General features: G+C 47.7%; 1 protein-coding gene across 2 annotated transcripts in view; it reads left to right on the forward strand.

Moving 5' to 3' along the window:
- PCDH1 (protocadherin 1) overlaps window positions 1-16,010 on the forward strand; it is a 75,920-nt gene that overhangs the window by 11,564 nt on the left and 48,346 nt on the right. For both annotated transcript variants that reach the window (XM_035103307.3, XM_035103310.3), the window contains exon 2: window positions 10,215-11,026. In XM_035103307.3, the coding sequence (XP_034959198.2) occupies window positions 10,215-11,026 (812 nt within the window). The remainder of the gene's footprint in view (window positions 1-10,214; window positions 11,027-16,010) is intronic.

Consider the following 16,010-nt stretch of genomic DNA (forward strand, 5'->3'; position numbering starts at 1 on the left):
TGTTCCATTGCTCCCATCCATAATATTGGCTACCCTTGTGTTGTTATCCAGTCAGCTGCTGTGTGGTTTTGGTTTTTAAGGAAATGCTGGGGGAGGGGGTAATTCCCACCCCAAAAAATATTCTCACATATGCTAGGGCAGGCTCTGCTTGATTTGACGCAAGGTTTGCTATGACAAGGATTATAACTGCCTGTTTTCTATTTTGCGATAATTGCCTGGGAAGTTGGTGTTGTATCATGTATGGATAGTGGAGTTATTTAGAGGAGGAGGAGGAATCATGAGTGGGAGGAAGTCTGGGTCAGTGAGGCTGGTAAACAGGATGGTAGGCAGATGGTATGTTGTGACTTCAATGCGCTGCACCCTGTTTGGAGGAAGTGAGCTTGGGTTGCACTTTGGGATGTTATTGGGTAGGCTGAGCTGAAGTTGGGTAATGACTTTGTTTGAATGTAAGCAAGATAGCGTTTGAAGATCCTTTCTGAGAAAGGAATGCGCTTTGCTTTGAGGCCATGGAAGTGGGTGTGGAGGACACAAGTCTGTAAATAGGATGTCGGTGATTGGGATAAATGGCAGCTGTGCCTTGCTCCCTGGAAAACAAAAGATGTATCACAATCCAGTTTGTTTCTGGAAGCATTTTACGTAGCGGTGGTTTGTGAGGACAGGTGCATGTTGCACTTGGGAGTGGAGTAAGTATTTGTATTTAAAAGTTGCAAATGTGTAATGCAGGCACATTTTTAATTCAGGAAAAGGCTTTTCATTTATTGGTTTAACTGGTTAAGACACTCTTTAAGGACTAAATCCTGATTAACACAATTAAGAATTACTTTTGAGCAAAAATAGGATTTTGTAAACATTTAGCAATACAGTGGTACCTCGGTTTATGAACACAATTGGTTCTGGAAGTCTGTTCATAAACTGAAGCGAACTTTCCCATTGAAAGTAATGGAAAGTGAATTAATCCGTTCCAGATGGGTCCGCGGCGTTCGTAAACCGAAAATTCATAAACCGAGGTGTTCATAAACCGAGGTTCCACTGTATTAGAGTTGCACACTTGTCAGCTACAATTTCACTTGATTAATCTACTGGTTAGCCAACGGAGGGCCAACTATAATTGGTGGGAGATAATTTTCATCTTGGTTATCTGTATATTATGTGTCACAAAGGTGTGTTATACCCTGCGTTGGTTCTGGAGAAGTAATGGAAAGGGAAACTAATAGATATCCTTCTTGTTTTTGTTATCTTACAACTTCATAGAATCATAGAGTTGGAAGAGACCACAAGGGCCATCCAGTCCAACCCCCTGCCAAGCAGGAAACACCATCAAAGCATTCCTGACATATGGCCGTCAAGCCTCCGCTTAAAGACCTCCAAAGAAGGAGACTCCACCACACTCCTTGGCAGCAAATCCCACTGCCATATTTTCTTTTTCTTTTTTAAAGCACTTATATTAAAGTTTAGTAATATGCAAATTTTATTTTTAGTATTCTTCATTGCAACTATGTCTTTGGCAAAGCAACATTTTTTAGAAACGTGTGCGTAAATGCACACCTGGCTACTGCAAAGGACAGAATACAGGACAAGACAGAACCCTGGTCTCCACTGGTATGTCAGCCCTTAGCATTATACTGTAATGATAAACACTAAGAGCTGGCCTACCAGGTCAGGCCAGTGGTGAGTGTTGGGTGACAAGTATTCCCTGAATATGCAGCTGGTTTTAGAAGTTGCTGTACCTGTGGCTTCCATTACTGAGCAACCTCTACAAGGGATCTCTCTGTGTCAGAAGTGCTGACTTCCTAAATGTAGAACAGTGAACTGTTTGCTTAGGTAGCTAATAACAATAAGGATAACTATAATTTTATTATTTCTAAGTACCCCAGTCACTCTGGGCAGCTTCCAGCACATATAAAAACATAATAAAATGCCAGACATTAAAAACTTCCTGATTTATCTTTGAGTGAAACTTGTTGTGCAAGAAGGGTATACAGGTGACTTTCAACATACGATAGGTTACATTCCTGGGATAGCGCATAAAGCCAAAATTGCATATAGTCAAAACACATTGGGTGCAACGGCAGGTGGCCTTCCTTTTCAATTTTTCTTTAATTGCCAAATGCACAAAGCTCAATGCAGACAAGTTAAATGTGCATAAGTTGCGAGTTATCAGTATCTGAAAAGAAGTTAATATCTCCTGTCTTAACTGGGTAGTTCGTACTTCCGCCAATATTGTGTCAAAGGTATTTTGTACATGATGAGCTGTTTTAAGGAGCATTGCGCTCAGATGAGTTAGTCATCCCACACAACTACCTCTGGAAAGTGGCACAAGGGCTGTGCCACACAGTTTTTGCCTTCACATTCCCACACCCTATCAGGGTGACCACATCTGGAATGTTGCAAGAACTTAATTACTGCTGAACTTTTTCCAAACTCTGCCTGCCTTAATCCCTCTTTGCCTTCTACTGCCTACTGTCTCATTACCCAAGGATCAGAGAACACACACCCTGGGAGTCGGGAATATGACAGCTTCCTTGAAATAGGAAAAACCTTGCCAGAGTCGTCCTCCTCCCGCCCCCCAGCTGTTTGCAAAGTTAAGATGCTGGAAGCCTCATTTTCTGCTGGGGATCATGTAGAATTGTTGTTCAGCCCGCCCACCCCACCCGATCGCCTGCAGAGAAAGACGCTTGCAGCAATGATTCACCTTTCCTTTGCAAACAGTTGGGGGAAGGAGGAGGCCTGGTGGGCTTCTCCTGTTCTTGAAGGAGTGATGTCTGCCACCCGCTGTGTGCTGGCGCATGTCTAGAGTCAGCAATCCTCACACAGAACTGTATTCTTCAAAACAAACTGGCCTCCTCTTAATATAGCCAATGTACCTGAGAATATACTCTATTTAACAAAAAGTGTGTGTAGAGGGGGCGTGGATCCCATCTTTATTTAAGAAGGCCTTAGTCCATGAGAGGGCCATGTGCACACTTGCTAGTTGCTACACTACTTCCTTCTCCTCCTCCCCTCCCCCTCCTCCTCCTCCTCCTCCTCCTCCTCCTCCTCCTCCTCCTCCTTCTCCTTCTCCTTCTCCTTCTCCTTCTCCTTCTCCTTCTCCTTCTCCTTCTCCTTCTCCTTCTCCTTCTCCTTCTCCTTCTCCTTCTCCTTCTCCTTCTTCTTCTTCTTCTTCTTCTTCTTCTTCTTCTTCTTCTTCACATTGGGGCTCCATAGGGCCTGTACATTCTGGAAACAATGGAAACGTTTAGAAGTGGATGCATTTTAGTTTGGCAAATGTAACCTTGATAACTGGGGGTGGATTCAACTCTGTCTCCACTCATGTTATTTTTCCTCAGAAGCATGGGTGAATCCAGTTACAATGTTCTAAAAATCAGGGGAGGTTGGTTCCCTTTCAATTTTGTAACATCGGTTTGATCTGCCTAAGGGCACACCATCAGACCTTACTGTAGATCAGGGGTCCCCAAGCTTACCCGGCTTCGGGCTGGATGCCCAGCGGGCCGGAGGGCGCGGGAGCGCACGGCCGTGCGCGCCCATGTGCATGCGCAAATGCTATTTCTGGCACACTCCCAACCTGGAAAGCACCGGAAATGACGCTTGCGCACGCGCACAAGCTATTTCTGTCGCTTTTCTGGGTCGGAAGTCGGCAGCCACGCTGCGCTGGTAAGAACGGGCGGCAGCAGCGGGGGTTGCATAAAAGAGCCTCACGGGCCGTATGTGTCCCCCGGGCCGTAGTCTGGGGACCCCTGCTGTAGATCCTTCCATCCTGAAACACCTCTCTGTTTCCCCAAAGTACCACAGCCTCCCCTAATCTGGAGATCTTTAGATGTGTTGGACTACAACTCCCATGAGCCTCAGCCATCATGACCATGCCAGCTGAGCCTGAAGGGAGTCATAGTCAAATACATCTGGCGGGTGCCAGGATGGCAAAGGCTGCACTGCCCCCAAAAATTATTTATTTCTTTGTTCATTACACTTCTATGCCACTCTTCTTTCCAAAGGGGAGCCCAAGATGGCAAACATTAAAGTGTTAAAGTGACACAGTTTAAGATAAGATAAAAACATATTTAAAGCAGTTAAAAAACTCCACTGCCAATCACCGAATCCCAAGATGGTTGATGCAGGAGAGTTACTAAGGAATTTCCCTTAAAAAAGGGGAGAACTTGACAGCTATGCTATGGGGTTGCGGCGCTCAACTCATTTCGGCACTCAGCTCATTTCAGGCCAAGGGAGCATTCATCCACAGACAGCTTTCCAGGTCATGTGACCAGCATGACTAAACCGCTTCTGGTGCCAAAATGTTTCCAAAACTGAAATGTAAGGTGAAGCAGGCACCATAAAAGGAAAATGCCATGGTGGGGGGTAGGAGGGTTCCGGGCTTTGTTTATTGACAGCTAGTACCTGTACATCCAGGGCTTAAGATGCTTTGCTTATTGAAACTGCCCCCTTGCTTGGAAACAGTGCCTGTGAGGAGGGATGCCAAGTCTCAAAAGCATGAGCTTCCCCCCCCACCCCACCCCCGCTGGCTTAACTCTTTTGTCAATTCAGAGAGAGAGGGAGAGAGAACATTTGAAGGAGCTGGTGGGCAGAGTTTGTTTGGTGGGTTCGTCCCGTTATTCAGCTTGTCTTGTTTTCCTTTAGTCCCTCCTGGCCTTAAATCTGTGTTTGCTTGCTTCCAGCCTTCCCTTTCTCAGTCAATCAGTCTCATCCTCCTTATTTTAAAGTAATAATTGTTGTCTGAGTCTTATCTTTGTTTTCCATTTTGAACCTGTTTTCATGGTCACAGATGTTTTCTCCTGGGTTGTGCATGTCTGTTGGCAGTTCTTCCCAGCAGCTTGTCTTTCTGTTAGTGCCGCTTTACGGCCCTGCCTTTTCCCATCCAGTCTCCCTTACCCTTCTTGCCCAGTACCCAGCCACCCACAACCCAGCCTTGCAGCTTCTCCAGTCCTTTCCTAATTCATCATTTCCCATCCTTCCTTGTAGCAGTTTTAAAAGCAAAATGGCTGTTCGTTGTCTTGTGTGTTTTCTACCTTAACTGTAGCTGTGCCTTGTGTATGTTATGTGTATTGGGTAAATCTTGCCATGTGTGCATCCACCTTTGTACGAGCAAGCACATCGCAACATCACACATTGAACATAGCACAGAATGAAATGATAATAAATCAAGGCACCTGCCTGGCACCACCGTGGTGCCAACAGAGGCATAAGCGGCAGAGGTGCTGGCAGCAGCAGCAGCACTGGCCAGACCGGTTCTCTCCCAGTCAGGCTAGTTCATCCTCCTGCTCCTGTTGCGGTGGGGAGAGGCTGCCTGCCTAAGTTACCTGAATAGCCCCTTACTGCCAAAGCAACATCTTACCTGCTCCTGTGTAAGTTGCCCCGGTAGCGGCCCAGATTCAATGCTGCCTGCCTAGGCTGTACCAGTCACCTAAGACCACAAAGGGTTGGGGGCAACAGTCCCTCGGTGGGGAGGGCGTTCCGCGTGTGGGTCCTGTGTTTAAAGCACAGGCAGGTCAGTATGGAAGAATGGGGTTTGCTCCTTGCAGATTTTGGTCCTAGGCCATTTGGGCTTTAAGCACCAAAGTCAACCTTGGAGCCACCACCATCCCTGCGCCTCTTGGGCATCCCTGACTGGGTGCTACAGGGGAGCTGATGTCTTGTGTTATTAGCTTTGGTAGCTTAATGCAGCCTCCACATTCAGGGCTACTGTGCTCCGGAATGCCGCTTTCTTGGGTGGGTGGGAAGAACACAGGAGGGCAGCTGCATGGCTACCTAACTGATGACACTGTCCCCATGTTGGGTATCATTGTGACGTGCTGTCTATTTCTGCTATGGCCAGCTGCCTCACAGGCTTCCTACTCCTACTTGCTATCTCTTACCCAGGGCTCAAAGGGACCCAGGTGGCGCTGTGGGTTAAACCACTGAGCCTAGGGCTTGCTGATCAGAAGGTCGGCGGTTCGAATCCCTGCAACGGGGTGAGCTCCCGTTGCTCGGTCCCAGCTCCTGCCCACCTAGCAGTTCGAAAGCACATCAAAGTGCAAGTAGATAAATAGGGGACCGCTCCGGCGGGAAGGTAAACGGTGTTTCCGTGCGCTGCTCTGGTTCGCCAGAAGCAGCTTTGTCATGCTGGCCACATGACCCGGAAGCTGTCTGCGGACAAACGCTGGCTCCCTCGGCCTATAGAGTGAGATGAGCGCCGCAACCCCAGAGTCGGACACGACTGGACCTGATGGTCAGGGGGCCCTTTACCTTACCCAGGGCTCAAGGAAGTTCACGTGCCCCACAACCACCCCCTTCCAATGGATCTTCTCCTTAAAGGACAGGGCCTGGAGTCAAAGGACTTTTGAATAGCCCTTTCTCCTCCCCCACTACCCCCCTCTCTTGTTGCTGACAACATTCTGACCCGCCCAGCACAAGCCCTGGAGGTAAAGGACTCCCTCACCCAGGAACAGTGATTCCACCCACCCAGCAGACAGTCGTCACCCCCACCCCACCCCACCCCACCCGGCATCATTTCTTCTCAACTGCTTCCTGGCTCTTACAGCCTCACACCTCTCTGCCCCAGCTGCCAGGCTAAGTTGGCAACCACAGCTGCCTGCCTCCGGTCTCCAGGGTTGGAGAAATCAGCCTGCAGAGCCAGCTGTGCTGCATGCCTGTCCGGCTGCCCCCACAAACATCTCCATCTCCAAGGCTGCCGTTTGCCTAACCTCCCCGCTCCCTCCTTGCCTGCCTGCATTGCTGCCTGAGTCACCTTGTTCTCTGCCGCCTGTTCCCTTCCTGCTGGCCACCCAGACCCACCCGCTTGTCTGCCAGGGACGAGCTCCCTGCCACTGTGCTAGCCCTCACTTGCCCAACATCTCAGCACTCTCTGTGCACGCACTGCGTGCTGCTGTTGTTGTTTCAATTTCCCTGGGCCGTTTGCTGTGGCTGTTCATGGCTCATCAGATCGGATTCAGAGCCTGCCACTTGGGCTCCGGCTGCCTGCCTACTTGCAGTGGTCTGCCTCAGTTGTCAACTGCCTGGCTGACAGCCAAACACCCCCACCCCACCCCTGGCTAAACTGGCCAACCTCCCTGCACCTTGTGTGTCTGCCCCCTCCCCCTGACTTAGAGTCCTGTTGTTTACTGTTCCGCTTCCAGGTACTTCCTTGGGGAAAATTTTATGTGCTGCTGTTCCTCATGGATCCTCCTTTCTCACAGTCATGCTGAGTGTTGACCAGGAGACCTGCTGCCTCGTCTAGTCCATGTCCACTGTGCTCATCCCAGTTTGATTGCTGGTGCTGTTACTGCCTCCTCGATTTTAGGGCCTGGAATCAAAATACACATCCCTATTCTCTCTCTCTTATTTTACTGCTGCTGGCAACATTTTGCCCCATATATGACCGGGTCCCTCTCGCGTTGAAAAAGCAACTCCGTTAATTCTTTCCTTCCCATCACCACTGCTGCTGACAACAACCTGCCCCTTATATGACAGGGATTTGAGTAAAAAGTCTCCCGTGTTATTTTTCTGTGCATATCTGCCCTATCAGATAAGGCAAGTCAGTGGGATTTCCAAGGATTGGTGGTGGTTTTCTCGATTGCAGTTCAGATTCAGTGGTTAGGTCGGGGCAAATCTGTATTACCGAATCAAGTGGGGGGCACAACCATTTGCACTGCCTTCATTTTAATGCTCCAAAATGCTGTTTAAATGCCCTGGATACACTTACCTGGGAGTAAACCCCATTGAACTCAATGGGTGTTACTTTTGAGTAGACTTGGCTAGACTTGTGTTGTATGTATAATTATTAACCATTTACATCAGGGATTGCGAGTCAGTCTATTTACATCCGTCTCCAGATGTTCTTCCCCCTTATTGTAGTGTGTGTGTGAAACAGTGATAAAGTGAGTCTTCCCTCCTGTTAGCAGTTGACTTCTTGGGGAAGAAAAGGACCGGTGGTGTCTCCTAGAAAGAGAACTTGGAATAGTGGGTCTCTGCTTGGTACGGTGCAAGAATTTAGTTGTGATTATCCCTTCCAAAGTGTTGTTTCCAGAACCTGTGAGGAAGGAAAAGGTGCCTTCAGTCAGATCTCTGCCCCGGTTCTGCTTATACTCTGGCCGCCTTTCCCAGATTTTTGTATATATACATAACAAATTTTCCATTACAAGTCAATTCTCTTAGGACTTCCCAGTCCATTCTTCCATGGCATTCTCTTTTTTTATATAAAAAAGCTTAATTCCCATTTTATTACTCTTCCACCATTTGGAATCCACACCAGGGTTTGGCCTAATGTATCCAGGCTCTGCTTATTTTGTATACCTGTGTGCGCACACTTTAAACAATAAAAAAAAATCACTCAAAGATCATGAGAACAAACATTGCTGGCCCTTAGTTATCATGTCTCATAATGGGGAAAACAGGAGGGGAGGGGTAATAGTCATTTCGATTTGGTTTTTATTAAAAATCATACATACAGTGGTGCCTCGCTAGACGAATTTAATTCGTTCCACGGGTCTTTTCTTATAACGAAAAATTCGTCTAGCGAATCCCATAGGAATGCATTGGAAAAAAGAAATTTTTTTTGCCCATAGGAACGCATTAATTGAATTTCAATGCATTCCTATGGGAAACCGCGATTCGCTAGACGAATTTTTCATAAAACGAATTCGTCTAGCGAGGCAACCTCCGCTCGAAAAAACCTTTCGTTAAGCGGAAATTTCGTTAAGCAGGGCATTCGTTAAGCGAGGCACCACTGTACATACATACATAGGTCTTGCATAAGAGTAGTATTTAGCTATTTTAACTGTTTGAATTGGGGGGGTGGAGTGAGTGGAAAAGTAAAATAAAAAATGGGATATCTTATGGTCCCTTGTAACTGTTAGCAGAACAGCCAGCCACACAACCATTTTCATTTATTTCTTTCCCCCCGAAAAAGAAGCCCCGGTGCCACTCCTCATGTAGGAATTAATGAGCTCTAATTGCTGGCTGGCAGAAAAAAGTTATGCCTGAACAGCACAGAGATTTAGAGGAGACTCCCTAAAACACATCCCAGTGTTTTTGCATGAAGTGCCATAGCTCACGGGCGGGGAGACTGCGGCCCCCTAGTCTGTGGGTGACTGTTGGCAATGCTGGCTGGGGCTAAGGGGAGCCCCACAACTTTCACTGGGCTGGCGGCCTGCCCTGCCCAGATTGATGCCATACCGTTGCCCTCCAGACCAGTGTGCCTGCTGGCCTGTGTTGATGATACCATGTTCCCATTTGTGCGCAATGCTGGCCTTAAAAATTTTTTTTAAAAAATCATTCCTATGTCTGCGTTGGCAAAACCTGCTTAATGGTATCACTTGTGCAGTTTGGATAGCATAAGACAGGCACATCCTACAGGTAGATTGTGATCTACCGGTAGATCACTGGTCATCTGTGGTAGATCACTGGCTCCCCCCAAAGAAGCTCAACAACTTTGGCTCCCCTAAAGAAAAGCTCAACACTTTTGCCCTGCACCCTCCAAAATGTGGCTTTCCTCCTCCCTAAAAAGCTCAACAACTTTGACCTGAACCCCAAAGGGGGGGGTAGATCACTGCCAGTTTTTAACTCTGTGAGTAGATCGCAGTCTCTTGGGAGTTGGCCACCCCTGGCATAAGAGACTGTTGCTGTTGTTTAGGGTGTATAGGGGTGTGTGTGTGTGTGTGTGTGTGTGTGTGTGTGTGTGTGTGTGTGTGAATAGAGACACAGAGAGAGAGAGCATAATTCTGGTGTTGGGGTATGTTCTTAAAGAGCAGCTGTGTGCTTTCCTCATCCTCGTGTTAGGTATATGCAGGAGCACATGGAGGAAAGCTCACCCCACAGACATGGCATAGTCTGCATTTATGGTTCTTTGTCTCCCTGGGATGGAGCTGCCTGCCCACCTGCAGCTGGACCCCTCCCTTTCCGCATCCCTGGCAGCTATTACGAGTGACTTCCTGTGGTGACTAAGGAGCAGAGCAGTGGGAGGTGCGGCTCCCTACAGGGTCAGGCGGGCGTGGCCAGTCTGGTTTCGGGGTTGGGATGATTGACGTCAGCACCTCCAAGGCTGGGCACTCTTCACCTGTTTCCAGGAGGCGGCAAGGCCCATACAAGTGTTTGCCTGCTCCACACAGAGGACTTGTGTACATAGCCCTCAGCAGCGAACATGCTGCCTCCTGCAAACATTCGGCGAAGACGTCTTGGGCAGGGAAGTGAGCTATACTAATGCCTGCTCTCTCCTTCCTTTCTTCCAGCTCTGCCACGGTTCAGGATGGAGCAGTTGATTTCCTGCCTGGGCTTGTGGCTCTTCTTCCAGCTCCCCTGCCTGAGCTCCGGGACACGTGTCGTCTACAAGGTGCAGGAGGAGCAGCCCCCCAACACACTCATTGGCAGCCTGGCAGCAGACTATGGCTTCCCAGACGTGGGGCACTTGTATAAGCTGGAGGTAGGTGCCCCCTACCTGCGCGTGGATGGTAAGACCGGCGACATCTACACTACGGAGACCTCCATCGACCGAGAGAGCCTGCGAGAATGCCAGCAGCTGTTCCCAGGGGACCCGTGCTTTCTGGAGTTTGAGGTTTCCATCACGGACCTGATGAGCAATAGCCCACGCCTGCTGGAAGGGCAGATTGAGGTGCTGGACATCAACGACAATACGCCCAACTTTGCCTCTCCCGTTATCACGTTAGCCATTCCCGAAAACACCAACATTGGGACACTCTTCCCCATTCCGCTGGCCATGGACCGCGATGCCGGCGCCAACGGTGTGGCTTCCTATGAGCTCATGCCCGGCTCAGATGCCCAGAAGCTTTTTGGCTTGCAGGTAGCAGAGGACCAAGAGGAGAAACAGCCACAGCTGATCGTCATGGGAAGCCTCGACCGGGAGCAATCGGAGTCCTATGACCTGACCATCAAAGTTCAGGACGGGGGCAACCCACCGCGTGCCAGCAGTGCCTTGCTGCGCATCACCATCCTGGACATGAATGACAATGCGCCCAAGTTTGAGAAGCCCCTCTATGAGGCCGAACTCTCAGAGAACAGCCCCATTGGTCACTCTGTGCTGCAGGTGAGCCCCTCCTTCCGTGGGGAAATGGGGGGGGGGAACTAAACAGCTCTCAGGTGGGACTAATGAATGTATTTCCCGTTTGAAAAGCAGGGCGGGGGACGGGCTGTGTGACTCAAGGTTTAGAATGACTGGCGTTTTCAGAGGCCGTGCGGATATGCCGCTGCTTTTCCTAAACTAAATTTCACTGCCATTTGACAATGTGGAGAATGGGAAGAGGGTGTGGGGAATGCAGAAGTGGCTTAGCAAGGATTTTCATGGGGGGGGGGATGAAAGCCAGTTTGGGTGGGAAGGGTGGAAAAAACAGAGGTGTGGCTGGGACACACCATCTTCAGTGCTGGCCCAACCCTGGCTGAGACCTCATCACTTCGGAATGGAGGTTGCAAATCTGATGTTTGATTTATGCCCCTATTCCAGATCCCTCAATGTGTGTGTGTGTGTGTGTGTGTGTGTGTGTGTGTGTGTGTGTGTGTGTACATCCAGGAGATGACTTAGGTCAGAACCTTTCCTCCTAGCATAGGTGAAATTGGTGGCGCTCAGGCATTGAAAGGCATTCCTAGGATTTGGGGTTAGATAATTTTACTCTTCTATTGGGTATCACTGGTTTATAAAGCAACAGCCCAAGCTGAGGGAGTGAGCATTTGATTCCTGCTTTTTTAGGAGAAGGGGTGGGGGTACCACCTCCCACCTTGCGTGTGAAGGTGATCCCTGGAATTGACATTTGACATCAGGGCCCTCCATCCATCCAGTACAGCAAAATGATAAGCAGGAGGAGCAAACAAGAACAGAAATGACTGGTTGTAAGAGAAAAAGCAAACATTAGGCAGACCTTTAAAAAAAAAGCAAACAATGAGTATGGGGGTGATTTATTGGAATAGGGCACAGCTTTGAGAAATGAGTCATCTGTGGCCAAGGTGGCTAGCAAACTCTGTTACTGCTGCTCATGTTGCTTAATAAAGTGCTTCTATCTGGTTACCTGGCAGGAGGGAGGGGAGCCTATGAGGCCCTATTGGCTTGGCTGGAGCCAATCGCCATCTGGTTTCTCCACCTTCCCTTCCAGAACAATCTCATACAATGTGTCTGGATTGGCTCCCCCCCCCTTTTGAATTATTTCCATTAAATTGTAAACTATTACATTAAACTGTGAAAGCCATGTTTATAAAGTGCTTTTCATGTGTTCACAGTGCGCCATGTGCATTTTTGCAAAAGCTCTTTCAATCACTCTGTTAGGTATTTTGTAAAACAAATCTTTTTCTGTCTAGATGTAACACCTGAAGTGGCATAAGTTACTGCAGGTAAACTTTCTCCTTCAGACACAATATAAGAGCGTGGGCATATATGGAATTGTGTGTAGCAAGAAGAGGAAGGGGTGGGTGGTTGCATTTCCACCATTTTTCTTTCTTGCATTTTTTGTTGTTGTTGTTGCTCTTGCTGTGGCCCTGCTTGGCCAGTTTATATCTTCTCCATGTTTATAATTAAAGCCAATTGCTGAATATCCATTTTCTGATGACAGCAGAGAGACATGTTGTCTTGTCAGTAAGGCTGTGTTGTTGTTATGCCACACTGTTGCTACTTCACAGGCCCCTTTGTTGTCTACTGAGTGGTGCAATCTTATACCTGCCTATTCAGAAGATGCTTGATAGCATCAGGTCAGATGAGTTATCTTGTATTTTAATGAGTAACTTATCGGGCAAAGATGTACCCTTGGGACACTCCCACTGCAGGAGCAAGTCACCACAATGAGGCATTGCCGATGCCCACCGTTCACCTGCCAGTGTGAGACTCACTGTTTTCTCTAGGTTTTGCTGACACCTCTGAGTCCTGATTTTCGAAGCTGACACCCCACTATAATGAACACAAAAGGAATGTGTGGATTCCCCCAACCCAAGAGGCACATACAGATCTATGGCTGCCCCACCTCAAAAAGGATATTGGAAGAGTGGAGAAACGTTTGGGAAAGGGCAGCCAAAATGATCACAGGTGTGGAACACCTGTCGTATGAGGAAAGGTCCTGTGATTTCAAGCTCTTTAGCTTAGAGAACAAGCAAGTGAGAAGGTAATAGAGTGGGACCTCAGGTTGAGTACCCAATCCGATTCGGGGTGCCGTTTGTACCCCGAAAAGTACTCAACCCAAACGGCACTTCAGCGCATGCACGAAGCGCCAATAGAGCACTTCTGCGCACGCACAAAGTGTGCAGAACGCTTCTGAGCATGCATGCATGGCAGAACCCGGAAGTAAACACTTCCGGGTCCGCCGAGTATGCAATCCACAGCGCACACAACCCACGGTATGACTGTATGACAGAAGTTATGCATTGCATGGAGAAAGTGGAGAAAGGTTTTTGTCCCTCTCCCATAACACTTGAACTGAGTGTTGAAAGATTAGGAGAGATAAAAGAAAGCACTTCTTCACGCAACATGTAATTAAACTACGGAACTCGCTCCCCTAGTATTGATCTTGGGTTTGCACCTTCTCAGCTAGGGAGTCATTCAATGGTTTATGCAGCAAGGGCTTCCTTTGCAGAAAGCCTTTGGCACAGCCCCACTTGATTCTATTGCTCAGAATCGGGGGACCTGCTGGGTGGTTTTTGGATTGGTTTTCTTGGTAAATTCTTTGCATACCAGAGTGGAAGAGGTGGCCTCTCAGCTAGACCAGCCAAGCCAGTTCCACCAGAAAGAGAAATGCCTGCTGTCAGTCTCAGGCAACACCTGGGCTTTCGGCCAAGAGCTGAAAGAACTGAGGAGGCTAGCAAGCTTTTGCAGGAGTCATGGGATGTGGGCTATGGAGTTAGCTGGGGCATTGTCGTACATGCAGTTGGGGCACTTAGAAGACAGTGTTTGGATGTATCAGGTAGGATTGTGGGTGTCATCTTAGACTAACAGAGGACTTGAATGGCGGGAGGTAGTAACAATGGTTATTTCATCGGGACAATTTGCATGTAGTAATAAACCACATTTAATGGCTTATTGGGACGGCCAGATCACTCTGGCGTTGCTCCTCCCTTGGTGGAAGTGGGAGTAGGAAGCCATGAAGCCTTTGCTTGTCATTACCAAGGTTGCGGTTTGTTTCTCCCTAGCAAACCATGATCAGCAAGTCAACAGCAAACCATGACTTCATGTTGGCTAATGATTGTGGTTTGTTAGGGAGAACCACAATCCCAGATTTGTAATGCTGCAATGACAGGCAAAGGCCTTATGGTTTATTGCTGCTGCTGCACCAGAGGAGGAACAAAGTAGGGAGTGATTAGCACACTGCTCAATAACCCTGACTTACTGCTACGTATTAAGGAGACCATTTGTTGCATTTTACCACACCATTTCTCAAACGTGGGCATGATCTCATTTTATCCTCCCCACGACAACCCTGTGAAATTGAGTCAGGTTGAGAAAAAGACTGGCCCAAGATCGCCAGTTCTGGTCACCCCATCTTAAAAATGTTATAACAGAGTTGGAAAATGTGTACAAAAGGCCAAACAAGGGATTGTAGCATCTTCCCTATATGTTTGAGTTTGGGTTTTTTAAAATAAAGAACTTGTTGTTTTAGAGAAAAGGAGACAGGATACAGTGGTGCCTCGCTAGACGAATTTAATTCGTTCCACGGGTCATTTCTTATAACAAAAAAATCGTCTAGCGAATCCCATAGGAATGCATTGAAAAAAATTTGAATTTTTTTTGCCCATAGGAACGCATTAATTGAATTTCAATGCATTCCTATGGGAAACCGCGATTCGCTAGACGAATTTTTCATAAAACGAATTCGTCTAGCGAGGCAACCTCCGCTCGAAAAATCCTTTCATTAAGCGGAAATTTTGTTAAGCAAGGCATTCGTTAAGCGAGGCACCACTGTAGAGGTTTATAACATTATGTCTTGTGTGCAGATAATATATGGAGATATATTTCTGTCTGCTTCCCAGAACACTAGAACGCAGGGCCACCCAATAAAACCTATAGCTCAGCTAGTATATTCCAGACAGACAAGGAAGAACACACAATGCCTGCTTTGTGATTCCTCCATCACAGGGTGTGGATGGCCACTGCGTCACAGTGGCTTTAAAAGGGGATTGCACAAGTTCATGGAAGACTGGTTTATCAGTTAGAAGAGGCACCTGGAACCTCCATGTTCGGAGGCAGTGTATCTCTAAATGCTAGTTTCAAGGGGGCAAAGTTTGCATCTGGCTGGCCACTGATGGAAATAGGATGCTGAAGTAGGTAGAGCTTTGGTCTGATATAGCAAAGCTCTTTAATTTGTCTTATTATTTATGGATGAGAGAGGATATGAACAGATCCAAAGCTGTAGAGGCCACACTACAGCATCTCTTTTAATGCTTTTATGACAAGACAAGGCATGCTTCATGCTTGCAGGGTTGTTTTGTGTTTTGTTAGAACCATGAGTGGAACAGCCCACAGCTATGTGAAAAAAAAGTGATTCCTGGAGGTAGACTTACAGCTAAGATTAAAGATGAGGGAGCCTCTGAGCACATCTTCAGTCTAGGGGCACCATCCATAGAAGAATGCACTCACGGCTTCCCCTCGCTGTCTTTCATTTAGACCAGGCATGTCCAACAAGTAGATCGTGATCTACAGGTAGATCACTGGACACCTGTGGTAGATCACTGGCTCCCTCCAAAGAAGCTCAACAAGTTTGACTCCCCTAAAAGAAGCTCAACACTTTTGCCCTGCACCCCTCAAAAATGGGCATTCCTCCTTCCTAAAAAAAAGCTCAACAATTTTGACCAGAACCCCCTAAAAGGGGGTAGATCACTGCCAGTTTTTAACTCTGTGAGTAGATCACAGTCTCTTGGAAGTTGGCCACCCCTGATTTAGACAATCAAATTCAGATTGGGGGAAACCAACCCTTTTCGTTGTTGCTCTTGTTCTACAGTTAGGAGTCAAAAACCCTTGCCAACCTCAACCTATTACAAATCACCATTGTAGATCCTGATGTACTTTCTGCCCTGATGTACTTTCTGTTTCAGTGTGGAACTTT

The sequence above is a fragment of the Zootoca vivipara genome, chromosome 8 (assembly GCF_965207765.1).
Source record: "Zootoca vivipara chromosome 8, rZooViv2.hap1.1, whole genome shotgun sequence".
In the NCBI taxonomy this organism is placed as follows: Eukaryota; Metazoa; Chordata; class Lepidosauria; order Squamata; family Lacertidae; genus Zootoca; species Zootoca vivipara.